General features: G+C 56.2%; 1 protein-coding gene across 9 annotated transcripts in view; it reads left to right on the top strand.

Annotated features, from left to right (window-relative positions):
- The window catches only part of GRM4 (glutamate metabotropic receptor 4), a 150,118-nt gene that overhangs the window by 52,312 nt on the left and 79,375 nt on the right, over positions 1-18,431 (top strand). For all 9 annotated transcript variants that reach the window (XM_045497941.1, XM_045497942.1, XM_045497945.1 and 6 more), the window contains one exon: positions 1,563-1,779. In XM_045497941.1, coding sequence (XP_045353897.1) covers positions 1,563-1,779 — 217 coding nt within the window. The remainder of the gene's footprint in view (positions 1-1,562; positions 1,780-18,431) is intronic.

The following is an 18,431-nucleotide window of genomic DNA, read 5'->3' as shown; positions in this document are numbered from 1 at the left end:
CTGCTCCGAATGACAGACTCTTAAACACCCAACCAACCCCTGCGGCTGTGATACCCTTAGCGGGCCTTAAACATAACAGACGTTTACAATTAACCATCAGCTATCTGGCCAGAGTCCACATTCTTGGGGGTGTTGTTTTCGTGCTCCGTGCTCTCCAAGGCAAGGAGGACCGGGCTAGTTTTCAGAGGCTGTTGACACAGGTAGGAAAGGGGGCGGATGCTTCGGCTCGGGAAGATTCTAGGCGGGAGGTATGTTTGCATGATTCTACATGCAAAACATACACGGGGTATGAGGGGGAAGGTGTCCTCCCAACCCTGTCCCCTCTCTGGAGGCAACTTAGCTGTTTCGTTTCAGGGCGGCGAGAGTCTGTCCTGCCCCCTCACGTGATAATGGGGATGCTGTTCACACGCAGAACTGTGCCTCGTTTCTTTCTTTCCTCTGTGGGTCTTGGAGAGCTGTGCAGAGCACTGCATGGAAAGCTGCCTGGTTCTTTTTCACGGCCAAATAGTATTCCTGTGTGGCCGTAGCCTCCAGAGATTTGCTATTAGAAACAGTGCCACAGTGGTTAACGTAGCATATGCCATCTTGTAAAGATCACAAGAACTACAATGAGAGGGTTTGGGGGTTAACCCTTAGTTGCTCAGCAAATCCAGACAACCAAACATCTGTTTTTCCCACCTCATCCTTTCTTTTTTCATGGGTGAGCTCAGTGAGGGGAGGCAATGAGGGGCTTGCTGGGGCCCGCCTTGGGGGGGCATCACAGGGCATAGGCTGGGCCATGTTCTTTTCCTAGTGGGCATCCTCAGTGGAAGGCAGACCTCCAGTGTCCCCGGGGATAGGGACACCCAAAGCACAGTCCAAGTGGGCAACCTCTTGTCCAGGGCGTGCCCCAAATCCTGCTGCCCCCGGAACATTCCCCACTCTCAGTTGCCACAGGCTGGCTGTGAGGTTTTTGTCCTTTGGGAATGGTTGGATGTCAACCACAGGAAGAAGGACAGCTTAAGGGCTCTGCATCTCACTTTTGCCTGGGGAGGGCCCGGGTGGGGGTCTGTGGGTGCGGGAAGGTGCTCTGTGGAGAGCTGGGGCAGGAGTCTGCTGTTGGGCCCTGTATCCCAGCCTGCAGAGAGAGGGACTTCCCCGGGGTGGGGTCCCTGTCCACTCTGTCCTCCTGCAATTCTATCTGTGGGGTGGTGGGGCCCTGTCTTCTCTGACGTGGGCAGGACAAAGGAGCCATGGGGACAGGGTCTGCTGGGTGGTGACATGAGCGGCTGCCTGGGGGGAGTTGATGGGCGAAAGGACTCTCAGTCTTTATGTAACTGGAGGCACCCAGAGGCTCTGCTGTGTGTTTATGTATGTAATCCTGTATGATTCCAGGGTGTGTGTGTGTGTGTGTGTGTGTGGTCCAACCCGTATCACAGGGTCTCGCCCAAGACAAGAGGAGGCAGTGCCCTGACCCTTCCCAAGGCGGTGGGGACGAAAGGAGGTGGTGAGTAGTGGTGTGGTGCTGGCTGGGCATGGTGGGGGTGCCAGCAGCCCCCATCAGCGGCCCCTCTCGCCTCCAGATCCCCCAGATCAGCTACGCCTCCACAGCCCCTGACCTGAGTGACAACAGCCGCTACGACTTCTTCTCCCGAGTGGTGCCCTCGGACACATACCAGGCCCAGGCCATGGTGGACATCGTTCGCGCCCTCAAGTGGAACTACGTGTCCACGCTGGCCTCGGAGGGCAGCTACGGCGAGAGCGGCGTGGAGGCCTTCATCCAGAAGTCCCGGGAGGATGGTGAGTCATGCTCGGGAACAGGGGGATGTCAGGGCACAGTGGCCAAGCGCCGCCTGAGAGCCACTCTCTGGGTCCTGCCCCAGGCCATTCCCTCGTAGGCCTCAGTCTCTCCCGGGAGCACTGGGGCACAGTCTGTGGCCTTGCCGGCCTGCTGGGTGACTCCCAGGGGCAGGGGGTGGACGGAATGACTTCTGCAGACGTGGCCGGGCAGACAGAGGGACCGCCAGTATTCCCAGCGCGGGATCCAGTGGGACAGCTGCTGTTCTCAGACAGAGAGAGAAGGGGAAGGGGGTGGGGACGGAGGTGGTCTTGTTTAGGGGCGGGTCTCAGGGACCCAGGAGCTGGGAGATCAGCCAGCAGGTTCTTGGAGAAAGAATTGTTTGAGGAACTGAGCTGTGTGTGTGGAGGGGGGGTGTGGGGTGAGAGAAGGGGCCGTGTCTTACACGGGGCAGGCGGGGCTGTGTTTCTTCCTTGTGGCTGCAGGGAAGGAGGTGCCCCTGGGTGGGATGTGAGGACCCGCGAAGGTGATGTGCCCTCCTGGAGGTCTCCCCCATTCCCCACCGGGCACCCTTCTCCCCATTAAGCTTGCTGCATTCCCTTAATTGTCCTCAAAAGCTCCAGGGATAAAGCTTTTAGGTATCAGCAAGCAGTAAGAGGCAGGCACAGCAAGGGTTAACGCTCTGCCCAGTCTGAAGCCTGGGCCACTTGGTTCCGATGGCCCCATGGCCTGGCTGAGGGAGGGTGGCCTGCCTGGGGCTGTGGTGGTGGGGATCCGGATCAGCAGTCAGGCCCCTGGGCTGAGGGCTCCAGCCGGGTTGGGTGAGCCTTGATAAGAGGGATAGTTCAGAGAGGATGGGGTGTGGGGGAAGCAGAGAGGCTCTTCCCCCTCCTGACAGACCCAGCTCCTGGCAGAGGGGCCCCTGGCCTCTCCCAAGGCTCTTTCTCTAAATAGCTCACTGTGGCGCCCTCGACCTTGGAGGATGGCATCTGTATATTTATACCCGTATAACCCCGGGACTCTAATTGCTTTTCCTAAGGACCACAGAGTATCCAGAGGCTGGCGTTGGTAACACCCTGCGGGCATAATCCTGCTATAAATCTCAGATAAGCCCCTTTAATTGTACAGCCAGCACAGCTCGGGTGCCTGTAACCTGGTGGAGAGGACGGAAGTGGGGCGGCGCTGACCGATGGCTGTGGCTCCAGGCCACTCCCCGCTCTGGCAGCTGGCCAGGCAGAGGGGGGCATGGGGTAGATGGGCCCTGCTCTCACCTCTAGGCAGGTGGGCGGCAGCTCCCTGGGGGCCCCCTGGTAGCATCAGGCCCCTGGTGCCCCAGCCCCCTGCCTCTGGCTGCCCACATGTGCTTCCCTGCTTTGCTCAGACACAGGTGCCTCTCTCTGGTCTGGCCCTGCCCACCCTGCTCTGGCGGTGCCTGTCCTCAGTGGCTTGAATCCTTTCCCACACTAGCCCACCACCTGTCTCTTTAAGGTGGGCGTCAGGATTTGGGGACAGAGGCGCTAGATGGGGGCAGGGACAGAAGGTCTAGAATTTTCATATTCGGTTGTGTTCAGTCCCTGACATAAGGTTCTAGAAGCCATTCCTGGTACTCACAAAGCTCTCCCTATGTGCCTGGCACACGCCGAGCACCTGTTGTCCTGGGTGATTCTCCCTACCCCATGAGGTAGGCACCCCTCTTTTATAGGGGAGGAAACTGAGGCTTGGAGGGGCCAAATAATAGCTGGCACCGGGTCATACAAGTGAGAGGTGGAGAAGGGATTTGAACCCAGGCTGTCTGCCTCCAGGACCAGACGTCGTAACTGCTTTTGTATTCATCACTCCATCTTCTGCCCCTGTTTCCCATGGATGGGGGCATGACAGACAGTCACATACACGTGCGTGCATGCACACACACAGATCCCACTGGGGTGAAGTCTAGGTGTTGTGTTTTGGCTGAAACTCAAGACTACTGTTTGAATTTGCCATAAGCATATAATCAGTCATTTGGTAGTTGGAAAACAGGAAGTCTGCTCAAGATTTTCAAAAAGGAATTCTAGAAAAATAAGAGAACTAGCTGTTCTGCCAGGGCCTGCGGCTCAGGGGCCCTCCTGGCCTGGCACAGGTGCCCGTCACACACCCCTGTGCCCCATCCCGTCGCCAAGGGCCTGACCTCCTGCCTGGCCCGACCTCCCACATCCTCAGACCCTCCTGCTGTCTCCCCTTGTAGCCCCAGGGCCCTGGCTGGGCCTGCCCTCGTGTTTGGGCAGCTAGGTCTCCCCTCATCCTGCTAAACGAAATTTGATTTGGAGGAACGTCTTTAGGTGGGTGAAAAGAAAAGGAGAGAGAAAGCCATGCTCCGGCTGGCCAAATTGAAATCAGAATTGAGCGGCCTGTAGAAAGAGGCCGCTGTACCTTGTAGCCTAATCCCTGTGAAAGATTAAAGATGTCTTTGGCCGTATATTGTATTGATTCGTCCTCTGAAGTATAAATCATCTGTGAGTTGCTCAGAGAAGTGTCAGCGGTGTAGAGGGGAGGGCACGCCTGCCAGGCTGAGGATGCCCATCAGAGCTGAGGGGAGCTTGGCCAGCAAGTCCTGGGTGCCTGCTGTATGGACTTGACGTCCTACAGGGGAACATAACTGTGTCCAATTTAGAGATGAAGAAACTGAGGCCAGAGAGAGTAGGTCATTTTCCCAAGGCCACGTAACCAGGATGTGGAGGACCAGGGATGGAACCCAGCTCTGTCCTCTGGGTGGGGAGCTCTCGCATAGCACCCAGCGCTGACTGGGCCATTGGCACAGGGCATAAAGAAAGCCCTGGCCCCGAATTTCCCAGCCCCCATTAGCACCGTGCTCTCCCTGGGCCATCCTGTGGCCCTTGACTGAGCCCTGCCCCGTGCCAGGCACCCTCCCTCCACAATCATGAATCCTGGTGATGACCCTGAGGGCCTGGTGTTTGTGTTCCCATTTTACAGATGGGGGAACTAAGGCTCAAAGGGGTGAGGTGGCTTGCCCAGGCTCACACAGTGAGGTGCTGGAGCAGGACTTGGAGCCAGGCGGTCAGACCCAGGCCCTTCAACCCCATGCTGTCCGTCTCTCCCAGCCTGGATCACAGGGGTGGCAGCATGTGGTTAACGGGTCAGCTCTGGCGGACGGACCCAGGCTCCGGCTTGGCCGCTTATTGGCCGTGAGAGCCCTGGAAAGTCGTTCCGCTGCTCAGTTTTGGTTTTCTCATCTGTGAAATGGGGGTAAACCAGAACGAAACGTGCTTCTGGCCCATGGCTGTGGGAGCTCTGGGACACACATCAGAGGTTCATTATCAGGGGTCTGGCTGCCTGGGCTATGGCCCTCCCTGCTCCCTGACCGTTCCTAGGGAGGTCTGGGGCGAGCTGGAAGGTCTGTGGGGGCCCTGACTGAAGCTGCAGGCCACGTTCCGGGGCAGGGCTAATGACAAAACCACAGGAGCCCAGGCCAGCCTGGGCCTTACAGGACAGCAGGTCTCGTGGTGACAGGGCAGCGAGGTGAGCTCCCAAGGCAGCTAGGGCAGGACACGTGTGGGAGGGAGGGGCGCACATATGTGATTTTCTGGGCACGTGACCGGCAGGCCTGCCTCAGTAGGGGTGTCCGGGGACAGGCCCGTGTGCGTGTGCACGCTTGTGCATTTCCCCCGCTTTGAACGCCAGGGCTCCCTCCTCCTTGCCAGGCTGCGGCTGCGGAGGGGAAGGCCGAAAGGCAGAGTACAACCAGTGCTGGGATTAGGCATGCAGCGCAGGCCCCACCTGGGCTCCCGAGATAATGCCGAGTGAGTCACCTAGGGAGGGAGAGACAGGCTTGAGGGGGTGGTACAGTCGTGGCCCTGCCCTCGGTGCCTCCCACCACCGTCCTGGGCCCTCTCAGGGTGGGGCTCTGGGGTGTAAGCTTTTATAGCCTCACAGCCTTTCTCTGCCCATGGGCCCCCCCGTGAGCCTCGGTTTACTTGCGGCAGTGCTCCATTTCACGGATGAGGAAGAGGAAGGCTCAGAGAAGTTAAGGGGCCTGCTTAAGGTCAAACGGAAGTGTGGAGTAGCAGCCCAGGCTTCCTGTGTGGGCGACAGGAGAATGGATGATATTAGGGGCAGTATTTATGGAGTCCTCCCGTGGACCAGGTCTTGATTTACGCACTTGGTTCGTGTTAACTCATCTAGCCCTCAAGACAGCTCCATTATATGCATGGCAAAACTGAGGCTCAGAGAGGTTAAGTAACTCCCCTGAGGCCGCCCAGCTGGAAAATAGCAGGAGTGGAATTTGAATCCAGCAGAAGGCTCCCCCACTTCTGGTGAATGTGGCAGGAAGGACACAGGTCAGTTCCTGGCAGGGGTCTCTCCAGGGGGTCACCTGGGGAATTTCGTTCTGGTCCTCTCCGGTAGGTGGTTCCAGCACGCCGGGCACATCCGGGCCCGTGCCTCTAGGGTGGGAACGCCATGGCCTCTCTGGTGGTGACAAGAAGGGGTGGGGGCGGGTGGGTCAGGCCTGCTCCTTGGAGGACGTCCTGTCCCTTGCGCGGCGAGAAGTTCCAAAGCCTCATCTCCCCGCTGTGTCCCTGTGTCCCCTATTGATATTCCAGAGATGCTGGTGAGTCAAGCTGTTGCTGGTCTGACCTCCAGCTCCAACTCCCAGGGCTGAGCATCAGACTTGCATTTAGATGGCCTCAGTCAGTGCAGCGGCAAGGGTGGTGACCGGCAGCCAAGGCTCAAGGCCGGGGCGCCTCCTCATCCCACGGCTCTGTGACATCTCTAGACTCAGCTTCTCTTGCTGTGAGGGAACACTTGCCTTCTGGAGGCTCCGAGGTGAAGGGGGAAGAGCTTGGCCAGCCAGAAAGATTTGTGCCACGGGGGTGGGGGGGGGTGCTGACGCTCCTCATATATCTGGGAAACCAGAGAGGTTTGCCCCAGGCCCCCCCTCCCCGGATCCAGAGACCCCCTAAGAGAGGGCCACTTCCTTTCCTGCTGCCCCCCTGGTCTTGTCTCCTTCCACTCTCCTCTCCTCTCCATTTCTCTGCTGCAGCCACACCAGCCTCCTCACTGCTCCTCTAACACTCCAGACGTAAGCCCACCTCAGGGCCTTTGCACTGGTGGGTCCCTCTGCCTGGAACTGTCTTTCCCTGAGTATCCATGTGGCCCACATCCTCGGTGCATTTGGGTGTCTTCTCAGCTGTCCCCTCTTCAGAGAGGCCTTTCTGACCACAGTATCTGAAATAGACCCTCCCCCGGGCCATCACTCTCTGTTCCCTGTTCCCCGCTCTGTTTTTCTTACAGCACTTGACAAGTAAATGTGTATTTGTTTATGGTCCACGAGGGCAGAGATTTTTTGCCCGTTTTGTTCTCCGCTATGTGTCTCCCTGGCACATAGTAGCTGCTTAGTAAATGTTTGTGGAATGGGTCACAAAATCCAGCCCCCAGCAACTCACTTCTTTAGCCCTTCTCCCACTCAGGGGCCTGAGGCTGCTCTCGTGGCCTGCAGAAGGGCAGACTGAGGCACGGAGGGCTAGGTTGAGCTGTCCCGGGACCCCAGCTTCCTCCCCGCACCAAGCTCACTGGCTGGCCCCGACCCTCTCGAGACTCACTGAGGACAGCATCCTTTCCCGGAGGCAGAGCAGGGGTATGAGAACGCAGGGCTGCTCTGCAGCTGCACCAGGCTGGGATGTAGGGCTCAGGCTCCTGTCATTCTTCGCCACAGTGCCTGTCTTGGGATGCTTCCTCCTGAGATGCAGCCTGCGCTGGAGGGCAGGAAGGGGAAGAGGCTCGGTCTTCCGGACTCACTTGAGTTTCCCAGCTGGCCTGGGCTTCACACTCTCTGTGTATGCAGCCCCCGTGTGAGGAGAGGAAGGAGCCGGCTCTCGGTGCACACGGGAGGATCAGTGCACCACCAGACCCAGCACCCTGCCCTGCCTGCAGCAGGTGCTTAGCAGAGTTTGCCTGAATGAGAACAAGGGCTGGGATGATGCGTCTGTTAAAGTAAGAGATACACTGCGGGGGACTCGGCCCAGCCAGACCGGCTTAGACACGTGAAGAGGAAGGGAAAGGCATGCCAGGTGGGGGAACAGCATGAGAAGGAGGCTGAAGGGAGGGGTAAGTCAGGCAGAAGGGACCTGGCCGAGGGGCCTGGCCGTGGGATGGGGACCGATGCGAGATGGAGCTGAGCAGAGTTTTTTAAAGCCAGTCCTGTGTTTTAAAATTTTCTGGCAGTTGGGGTCATGTCTGCTTACCCAAAGGAGTGTATTAGCACAACCCAGCTCTACCTGCTGTGTCCCCTGCTTGCTCAGAGCCCTGAGTGGTGGGCGGGGGGGGGGGCGCCCTCTGCCCTTAAGTCTCAGGCCAAGGCTCCGCCTCTCTGTGGGCTTCCCTCCCTAAACTGCTCTCCTCCCAAGTGGAGATGCTCACCTGAAGGGAGGAAGACCTTCCCCAGGGCTCACCACCTGGGAGACCTCAAGCACATCTGCCCCAGTGCCTATCGAACTTTCCCTGGGGCTCTGCCGTTTGACTCTGGCTGGGCTCCTTGAGGCTGGGGAGGGATAGGGCTCTCTTGGCTCTGTGCTCCTCACGCTCCCTTGCACCCAGCAGGGCCTCAGTGGATGTTTATAGAATGAACACGTGAGCAAACAGATGACCAGCCCTGTGTCCTTGGGTCCATCACTGCCCTTCTGGGGCCTCCTTCTTGCTCATCCGTAACAGGTGCGGGAACATCAGCTCATCTCCTGCATCTAGCTCTGCCCCCTACAGGCTGTGTCCTCACAGCCCATGGCCCCTGGCTCCAGGCATTTTTCTCCAGAAGCAAAGGCTCTCCGAGGAGCGCTGGAAAAGAAGACATCTCTCAAGACCTAAAGGCGTGAATGTCAAATGATGACACTTCAGAGTTTGGTCTTTTGGTTCAGGGATTATTGGGGCCAATTCCATGGGGACGGAGCCTGGAGCATGCAAATCTTCTCACCCCTAATCAGATGAAATGTGGTTGAAATTAGCCAAGGAGCTGGGGAGCTGGAAGCAGGAGGGGTCCTGCCACTGGATTTAGCTCGGTGTATGTGAGAGGGAGGTACTTTGTAGCATCTTCTTCGGGGGAGACCTCTGGACCCTCCCCCCCGGCTGCTTCCGGGAGTCACAGCACAGGCCCAGTATGCCCTTGGCCATTGGCCACACATTCTCCAAGGATGTGGAGGGGGAAGTGGGCCCCACCTCGCAGCCGGTCCCCACCATTCTAGCTTAGCAGCCAGGCCGCCAAAAACTTGAGACCCATCACGTCTCCTGCTCCCTTGTTCTGCTGCCCATCACTCCACCGTAGGTGGAGATTAAGTGGACCTGGCACGGGCACCCCCTCCCGAGCCACGAGGCCTACCACGCACCAGCTGGGTCTCCTGGACAGCGCTTGGAGATTGGCAAGGTGTTGGCATCGATGTGACTGCTTGGTGATTGCCAGGTCAATCTTCGTACTGCTGTGAAGATGAACCCCGAGCTTGCCCGGCCCGCCTTGGGGACTTAGCCTGTCCACTCTGATTTCTCTGCCACTCTGGCCTTTGGCAGGGCGCTGACACCTCTTGATTTTGTGAGTCCCCTGGGTTGGGTGTCATTGGGTCACTTTTCCTGCTCTCTCCAATTCGTCTCTGATGTGCTTCCCCTGACCTATCACAGCAGGGACGTGCACCGATCTGGGTTTGCCTCTAAGCTTGACGGGGATGACAGGAAGAAGAAGATATTAGATGCCAAGCCCTTCTTGCCCTGAATTTGCATCCCTTACCTCCTGGACAGGAAGCAGCATTTTCTTTCACTGGTCTTCTTTGTGGAACGTGTTTGAAGATTTCTTTGGGGTTTAAAAAAACTTCCCTTTGTTGGTTGCAGCCCCTTTGTGGCTTTGACCTTCTGAACCCTGTCCTCTGGATGCCGCGGTAGAGTGGAGTGGGTAAGAGCCCAGATGCTGGCTCTGTCACCATGAGCTGCACCACATCGAGCAGTCCCTTATGGTCTCTGGGCCTCAGTTTCCACCTTGTGAAAGGAGGATATTAATAGTAGCCTCCCCTCACCGCCTTTTAGGTTGCTGTGAGCAGTAAGCGAGTTAATGTGTATAAAGTGCTTAGGATAGTCTGGGCCTTGTAAAAACACCAGGCTGCCAAAGGTGTCAGTTGTCACCATTACTAATCAGAGTGGGGGAGCTGGGCCCACTTCTAGTTCTGCTTCAGTCTCTGGGTGGCTGTGTAACCCTGGGCTGTTCACTTTCCCTCTCTGAGTGTCAGCTTGATGACCAAGATGAAGGCGATGGGTTAGGGGACTTCGGAGGTCCCCCAACGTGCATCTTTGCATGCTCACCCACCGCTCTTGGCTTTTCTATCTGTCCTCACCACATGGAAGTCCAAGTACCATAGGGTTGGCTCCAGCTTCCGGTGTGTCTGTCGTTCTTGGGCCCAGACTTAAGCCCACAGAGTAGGCATGCACAGAGCAACCTGATCCTTCTGATTTTTTCCCCTTTGTTAAAGAGCAATTGGAGAAGGCCAGTGACCTTCCCCTGCTCAGGTTTGGGACCTCCAGGAACCCTCTACACCTGTTTGCTGACTATTGGACTTCAGCCTGTTTTCCTATATGAGGTAGGGTCCTCAGTACCCCCACTCTGAGCTCCTTGGAGATGTAGCTAGCTAAAGCAAGCCCCATACTGCCTTTTCTCTGAAGCTCTGGAAAGATCCTGTGAGCTCACCATTTTCTTTCCTCTCCACTCTAAGGCTTCCTGCTTCAGGCCTGTATGGGGCTGCTGAGTGTCCTGGGTGGGGTCTCAGCCTCATCCTCTACTCCTGTGTGACCTTAGGCAAGTCACTTTCCCCCCCTGAGCCTCCAGTTCTTCATCAGTAAGACCAGCAAGGAGCTGGGTACCTTCTCTGATGGGCTCATGCATGTGGACACAACTGAGGGCTGCTCATAGCCATTTTTGCCTTGTTATTCTGTGTCCACCAGCCCTCTTCCCAGTGTCTTTGAGCCCCAACAGGCCCTGTCTAAAAGGCCCCAGAGTGGGGTGCCTGGGTGGCTCAGTCACTTAAGCAACTGACTTCGGCTCAGGTCATGATCTCACAGTTCGTGAGTTTGAGCCCTGCATCAGGCTCTGTGCTGACAGTTCAGAGCCTGGAGCCTGCTTTGGATTCTGTGTCTCCCTCTCTCTCTGTACCTCCCCCACTCATGCTCTGTCTCTCTGTCTCTCAAAAATAAATACACATTAAAAAAAATTAAAAAAAAAAAGGCCCCAGAGGTAGGGAGGGTCATATTCCTTGGTGGTCACCTCTTCAGTGCTTGCTCCCTTCATGCTCCTGGGGCTTTCAGAGACTCAGAAAGATGGAGTCCAGGCCTCTAAGTCACATAGAGCCTGCTCCATAGGATGCAGCTGGTGAGGAGGAGAGTGGGGCATTTCTTTTCCTCTTTAGCCCCTCATCCATCGCCTCTGCATGGTAAGTCACTCATTTGCTGAATAAATATTTACTGAGCACCTACTGTGTGCCAGGCATTGAACCAGGACACTAGGGACATGGCAATGGACCAAACAGATGAAGATCCTTGGCCTTGTGAACTCACATTTCGGGAGAGGGCCAGAGGCAGCTTACAGTAAACAAGTAAATGCATCACTATATAATACAATTTCAGGTATCTCCCTCCTACAATTTCAGGGAGGAGCTGATGGCATGCTATGGAGAAGAATAAAGCAGCTGGCAGAGAGGGCCAGGTAGGGGAGACAATCTCATATAAGGTGGTCAGAGAAGGTGCAGAGGTGGCATTTGGGCAGGGCCCCAAATGCAGTAAGGGAGTAAGGTTTGTGATCTCTGGGAAGAGTGCCCCAGGCAGAGGAACGAGCAAGTGCAAAGGCCCTGAGGTGGGAGCCTGCCTGGCATTTCTTGGAGAATAGCCAAGAGGAGGCAGGAGCAGAGTGAGTCAGGTGGAAGGATGTAGAAGAGGAGGGGCTGATCACGTGGGGGCTTAGTTGGCCACTGGGAGGACTTTAGCTTCTAAATGAGATGGGCACTATTGGAGTGTTGTGAGCAGAGAAGGGACGTTAACGGACATGGGTTTAATAGGATCTTTCTGGCTGTTGTGTAGGGAACAGACTGTGAAGGCTGAGGTGACTGAGGCAGGAATGCCACTGAGGAGGCCACTGCCATCATCCAGGTGAAAAGCGATGATGGCTTAGACTGGGAGTGGGGATGATGAGAACGGACTGACTTAGGGTCTTAATTTTTTTTTTTTTTTTTTTAATTTTAGACAGACAGACAGAACAGGAGCAGGGAGAGGGGCAGAGGGGGAGAGAGAGAATCTTAAGTGTGGATCCTGACGCAGGGCTTGATCCCACGGCCCTGGAATCATGACGTGAGCCGAAATCAAGAGTCAGATGCTCAACTGACTGAGCCACTCAGGCGTCCTGAGGGTGTATTTTGAAGCTCAAGCCCGCAGGACTTGCTCCCAGATCGCGTGTGGACTGGAGGTCGCTCAGGCAACTCCTGGGTTCAGCACCACGGATAGCGGCAACCACCCCAAGGCCAGACCTTTGGGGAATCCCTGGTTGGCTTTGGTCCCAACAAACTGCCAGTTCTCTGCCAGTCTTTGGCTGCTGAGCAAAGCCTCATCTTTAAAGTGCAGGTCTCTCCCCCTCAATTCTGTCATTAATTTTTTTTTTTTTTTTTTTTTTTTTAGCCAAACATATTTATTTCTGGGCACTGCTGCGAATTCTTTTTGGGATGAGGCAGGTGTAAATGCAATTACAGTTGATCTTTGAACAGCCCCGGGGGGTGGGGGTGCCCACCTCTGTGCAGTTGAAAATCTACATATAAGTTTTGACTCTCTCAGAACTTAACTATGAATAGTCAGGTTGACTAGAAACTTCACTGATAACATAAATAGTTGATTAACACTTATTTTGTATGTTACATGTATTATATAGTGTTATAAAAAAGGAAGCTAAGAAAAAGGAAATATTATTCATAAAATCACAAGGAAGAGAAAATACATTTACAGGACTGTACTGTATCGAGAAAAATCCATATATAAGTGGACCTGCACAGTTCAAACCAGTGTTGTTCAAGGGTCAACTGTATATAGCTGAGAGAAGAGGTCTGGAAGCATTTGTCTCCAAAAATCCCTGCATCTGGCTAAACAGTTGTTTGGGGAGGGGGAACCTCCTTGAGGAGGGGTGATGGGAGGAGAGCCTTAAAGAGTGGGTGGGCCCGTCCCAGAAGAGCAGAAGGGTATTCTGGGTAGAAGAACTGCCTGACTCATGCAGTACTTGGTGACGTCTTCCTTCCGAGAGTGAGGAGGGACAGCATTCCTGGGAGAACAGCAGGCCTACGTGGGTTTGGGGGAGTCTGGCCCATGGCAGAGACCACTGCCCCCCCCCCCCCAGGAATGCCACAGACTTGCTGTGTGTCTTTGGACAGGCCACCATTCCTCTTTGGCTTTCAGTTTCTCCATCTGTAAAATGGGGATAATCGCAATCCCTACTTTGCTGGTTATTGTAAGAATGACAAAAACAGGTGAATTAGCCATCGGAAAGGCCAAGAAAGGGCTGAAGGGTTTGAGGGGGGGCTGTCTTCGAGGTCTGAGCCCCCAGTGGTGAGCACTTGGTCTCTTCCTGGTGGGGTTTCTCCCCCTTGCATTGTGACTGTCCTCCCCTTTCTCCCCAACTTACATTATATCCGTGCCTTATATCCGTGTCCCATTTTCCTGTAGACAGAATGATCATATGGATATTCTATGCAAATTCTCATTTTTAATGAGCCAGAAGGAAAGCTAACGACCATTTGGTAGACATCTTGGGACCCAAGGGAGGCTTTGGGATGGGGGGAGGAAGGAGGACAAAGTGACAAGCAAGAGGAGAGGGGAGGGAGGGAGAAGAACAAAGATGGAGAGGGACACAGTTGGGGCTGCCGTGGGGGGAATGGGAGGGGTGCCTTGCCTGCCCCATTTTACAGATAGGGAAATGGGCTTAGAGAGAGGAGGCAACTTGCCAGTCACCCCAGAAGGTGGGAGAGAGAGGTAGAAAGGCGGAAGAGAGGGGGAAGATCAGCTGGAGAAAGGAAAGGGGGAGACAGCCAGACCGAGGCTCTGGCTCGTGGGACTTGGCTTCTTTATCCGTAAAATGGTCACCTAAGCCATGGGTTGATTGGGAGGAATTAATGAGAGAATGTGTGAGCACTGCATGAACTTGAGGGCTGTGGAATAGTGGAGGAGTGTGTGTGTGTGCAGGAGAGAGAAGGAGAGGGAGAGAGGGAGGGAGGGAGAGCCCAATTCGGGGCTGGTTCTCACCAACCGTAACATCTGGGCCAAAATCAAGAGTCAGACGCTTAACTGAATGAACCACGCAGGCGCCCCTAGGCCAACTCTTCATTAATTAGTTCATTCTTTCATTCCTCAGCATCTGTTATCTACTTCATAGATGGCTATCAGCTCCATGAGGGCAGGACTCTGGTTTGTCCTATGAATAGCTGTGCCCACAGTGTCAAGGACAGTGCCTGGTACTGGGCGGGGGGGGGGGGGGTTGTGGGTAGGTGCTTCATAAGTTGTTGCTGAATCGGTGAATGCTCGAGCCTGGCAGTGGCCGTCTCCCATAATTTTCATTCACTGTGCTAAGCGCAGTGATTGAGATGTTGGGATCGTTAAGGGCGCCCAAGGGAGAAGGAGCCTGGGGATACCCACGAAGGCTTCCTGGAGGAGTGGGCCATGCGCTGAACCCTTAAGAGTGGACAGGTGCCGACTTGAAGGAGGAGTCTGGGGAGGGGAGTTGGGCACAAAGGCAGAGGAACAGTCTGAGCAAAGGCAGGAAGAGAGGGACACCTTGGTGTGTGTTGGCAACTGTAGGTGCTGTTAGAGGTGGATGATGAGGGTGCAGGGCCTCAGGACTTGGACTTGGCCCTGAGAGAGGTGAGAGCCATCGAGGGAAGGGAGTGGTGGAGTGGGATTGGAGTTTTGGTGGAGAGTTAGGGGGCCAGGCCGGGCTGTGTAGGTGTGGGACTCTGGTCTGGTAAGACGGTGTTGATGGGAGTTGGGGTGCACAGCGGGTTAGAGCTGAGGGGTCAGCTTGCTGCTTCCGGGTGAGGCCGGACCTGACCCGGGAGCGCTGAGCCAGCCTGGAGAGGCGCCGGGACAGCATGTGTGTGAGGAGCACATGCTGGGCTGCCTTGGGCCGATCACGGCCCTTCTCTGGGCCCTGGTTTCAGTCAGAAAGGAGTGCTGCCTCCCCCAGTTCTGGTGTGCAGGATGAGGGTCAGCTGAGTATCCGTTCCCAGCTCCCTTGCTCCAGGATGCCCTCCGGAGACCCACTCAAGGCTGTTCCCAGGGTTTAGGCCTGGAGCCCCTGTCCGGGTCTCTGTCTCTGTGCTCCTAGCTGTGGCCCAACAGTGTTGGGAGAGCCTGGGGAAGGTTGTTGGGGTTAGGTGAGCACCGGGCAGCTCAGGGCCCACATCAGGACCTCAGCCCTAGACCTTTGTCCATCATTTCCTACTCACCTGAGTCCTGGGCAGCCCATTACCTCCAGAAAGCCTCTCATGGCATGCTGGGTCAGGCTGGTGTCCGCCCCTGTCCTCACTGCTGTCCTTGCCACCGTCCTCTGCCAATGCCAGTTAATGAAGCACGTGCACATTCACCGTCTGGGTCCTCCCTCCTTGGCGTGGGTCAACAGCCCCATTTTCTGGCCGAGGTAGCTGAGGCCCAGTGGGGTGAGGGGATTGCCTGCATAGATCGGTGCCGGGGCTGGGCCCCCTGTTTGCTGCGTGCTCTGCTCTCGTGCCACCTCTCCCCCTGGCCTGGCCTGAAGAGGAGGGGGCGAGGACTGGCGCGAGAAAGGGTCCGGGAGGACTTCATTACCCAGTGCCTGCTTGTGGCGGGGGTGCGGTGGGGGGGGGGGGGGGGCGGGTGCTGAGCCCGCCGCCGGCGGGGAGACATGCTTGGCCTGCCTGGGTAATTACATCTCAACATTTCATTTTGCTTGTCAGTTTCCACTTCCTGGGGACGTGGGCTCCTAAATATTTCATCCCGGCCTGCAGCTGCCTGTTCCTCCCTGGCCAAACCACAGGCCCAGCGGCCGGCCCCCAACCCCGGCCCCTCCCTGCCCAACTGAGCTTTGTCAGTTCCTGCTATGGGGTAGAGCTGGCCAGAGGTCAGATTCTTCACGCCCCTGCCCCATGCAGGGTCCCCGCCACCAGCCCATCACTGGCCCCTCTCCTCAAGGGGTCAGGGGTGAAGAGGCCAGGCAGACCACACTGCTGGCAGTTAGGCTCAGTTCAGCCGATGTTGATTAGCACCTACTGTGTGCCTGGCACTCCGCTGGAAACTGGGGAGTTAGAAACGAGAAAGACACGGTCTTCGCATAAATGGGCTTATGGACTGACGGAGGAAGCCGACAATCACATTATAATAGCAAACGCTTACTGAGTGCTTCTGTTCCAGGCCGTGCACAGAGCGCCTTACGTGTATATTAACTTAAGGCCCAGAGAGGGAAGTAACGTGGCCAAAGTCACCCAGCTAAGAAGTGGCTGGGAGCCCTCACGCCTCAAAGCGCGAGAGCTACAAAATGGGTCACAGCACAGGCAGAGGATGGCACGTGCCTGTGGAGAGGGTGTAACGAGATCCCAAGTAGACAGTGATGAGTTCCGGCTGGGGCAGAGATCTGGGATGTTTCCAAGGGGAAGAGGAGGAGAAAATGAGCCCCTGTGGGGTGTTGGGCGGATAAAGAGCAGGAAGGGGATTTCTGGCAAAGGGACCAGCAGAGGCTGAGGGTGGGAAAGGCTGAGTTGAGTTGGAGAAAGAGGTCCTCTTGTGGTAGAGTGTGGAGTTTGAGGCTGAGGAAGCGGGTGTCAAGGGACACGGGGGTCCTGTTGTGTGAGGAGCCCCTCGGCACAGGACTCTGAGCTCACACTCGGCGATCCTGTGTCCGGCTGCCCCCTGACTTGCTGTGTGAGCCTTGGGCAGACTCTTCCCTACTCTGAGCCAAATGTGAGAAATGGGTGGGGATTCCCTCAATCAAAGGATGCCAGCATGGCCACTGAGAGTGGGGGGAAGGCGGGGCCTGGGGACTGGGTTGGGGCAGGGGTCTCCTGCGGGGGTGGGGGGGGGTGGGCAGTGGGCAGGGACAGGTAGGAACCAGCCATCTCTCTGTGCCTTGCACCCCGTCGCCACCACCTGCCTCCAAACCTCTTTGCTTCCTTTTTTATTTATTTTTTTCTGCCTTTCTCGCTTCAAAGGTGTTTTGCCTAAGTGGGTTTGTGTTAAGATATTAGGTCGATCACTCAGCAAATTTCCCTCTGCTCAGAGCTGAGCACCATGAATAATGCAGCTCTGAACAACGCTGCCACTGCCCAGCAGCCTCTGGGGAGGGGACAGCCACGCTCAGCTCAGAGGCACTGAGCCCCACAGCCGCCTTGATTAGTGCCCCCCGGACCTGCCCCTCCCCTCCCCCACCTGTCCCCTCCGAGGCCCGGCCTGTCCACAGGTGATCCCTGCAATCTTCACAACGAGTGCGTGTCTGGGGTGGGGGTAATGCCATTCTGTTTTACAGATGCAGAAATGGATGTTCAGAGAGGTTGGGCAAAGTAGCTTTTATCACGAAGCAAGTAGCTGGTTGAAATGGGACATGGGCCCTGCTGTGCCCAGACTCAGCCTCCTGTGTCACACCAGGCCAGCTCTCTGATGCCCGTGTCCCCTGCACCCCCAGAGCCAGCCCGGTTCTCCACACGGGCAGGGCTAGATGAGAGTGGAGGCAGAGGGAGAGGGTTTCAGAAGAAAGACAGGATTTGCCTCACTGGAGGGGCCACCGAAGCTGCTTGGTGAGTTGCCATGAATGCATGTGTGTGTGTAGGGGGGTGGCTGGGAGTGGTGGCAGGGGCTGAATTGTTCAGGAAAGGAAGCATGTATGTTCTGCCCTGGACAGTCCCTGGGCCTCTAAGCTTTGGTCCTGGGTTCTTCCCAGCACCCTGTGTCCGGGGACAGTTCTTGCTTTATCACAGTGCCCCCTGGTCCCCAGGGCTTCGCTCACTAGCCCTGGGTCCTGGCCCAAGCTGGGTGATGAGGTCTCTGCCTTCCCTGCTCCTGCCCTCCTCCTGGGGCGGGAGGCCCCTACCCCCACTGACCTCACCGACTCCCCAGAGGCATTGGCTCCAGGAGGCAGACGCAGGCCTTCACAAACTGCATCGCATTTGAGCCTCCCTCCCACTCCACCGGGTACAGTTCCTTTAAGTCCTTTCCCATTTTGCAGATGGAAAGTCTGATGCTCAGAGAGGCTGAGTAACTTGTCCAAAGTCACACAGTGAGTAAGCCGTGGAGCCTGCATCCTTTGCCTCGAGCTGGAGGGGCGGAGGAAGCTGAATGCAGGTGCAGTGTTCATCCTTTGCACACACCTTGGGGGTACGTTAAGGAGGCACCTCCAGGCGGGATACTGGATGACTGTCTTATCCTCATTGTCCCTTGGTACCTAGTCCCTTTCTGGCTCCAGCCAAACATCTCACAGTGGGCCCACTACCTCCCTAGGACTGGAGTCATCCTGGCCACAGTGGGGAGGGTAGATACTCTATTTCATGCCCTTCTCTACTGGCCCTGCTGTCTTCCAGAATCTGAGGACCTGCCAGTTTGCATGGCTATCTTATACTTTTCTTCCCTCCTTCTCCTCCTCCTCCTC

Source organism: Leopardus geoffroyi, chromosome B2 (assembly GCF_018350155.1).
Source record: "Leopardus geoffroyi isolate Oge1 chromosome B2, O.geoffroyi_Oge1_pat1.0, whole genome shotgun sequence".
NCBI classification, from domain to species: Eukaryota; Metazoa; Chordata; class Mammalia; order Carnivora; family Felidae; genus Leopardus; species Leopardus geoffroyi.
Note: the sequence above shows the minus strand (reverse complement) of the source record. Positions and strands in the feature narration are given on the sequence as shown.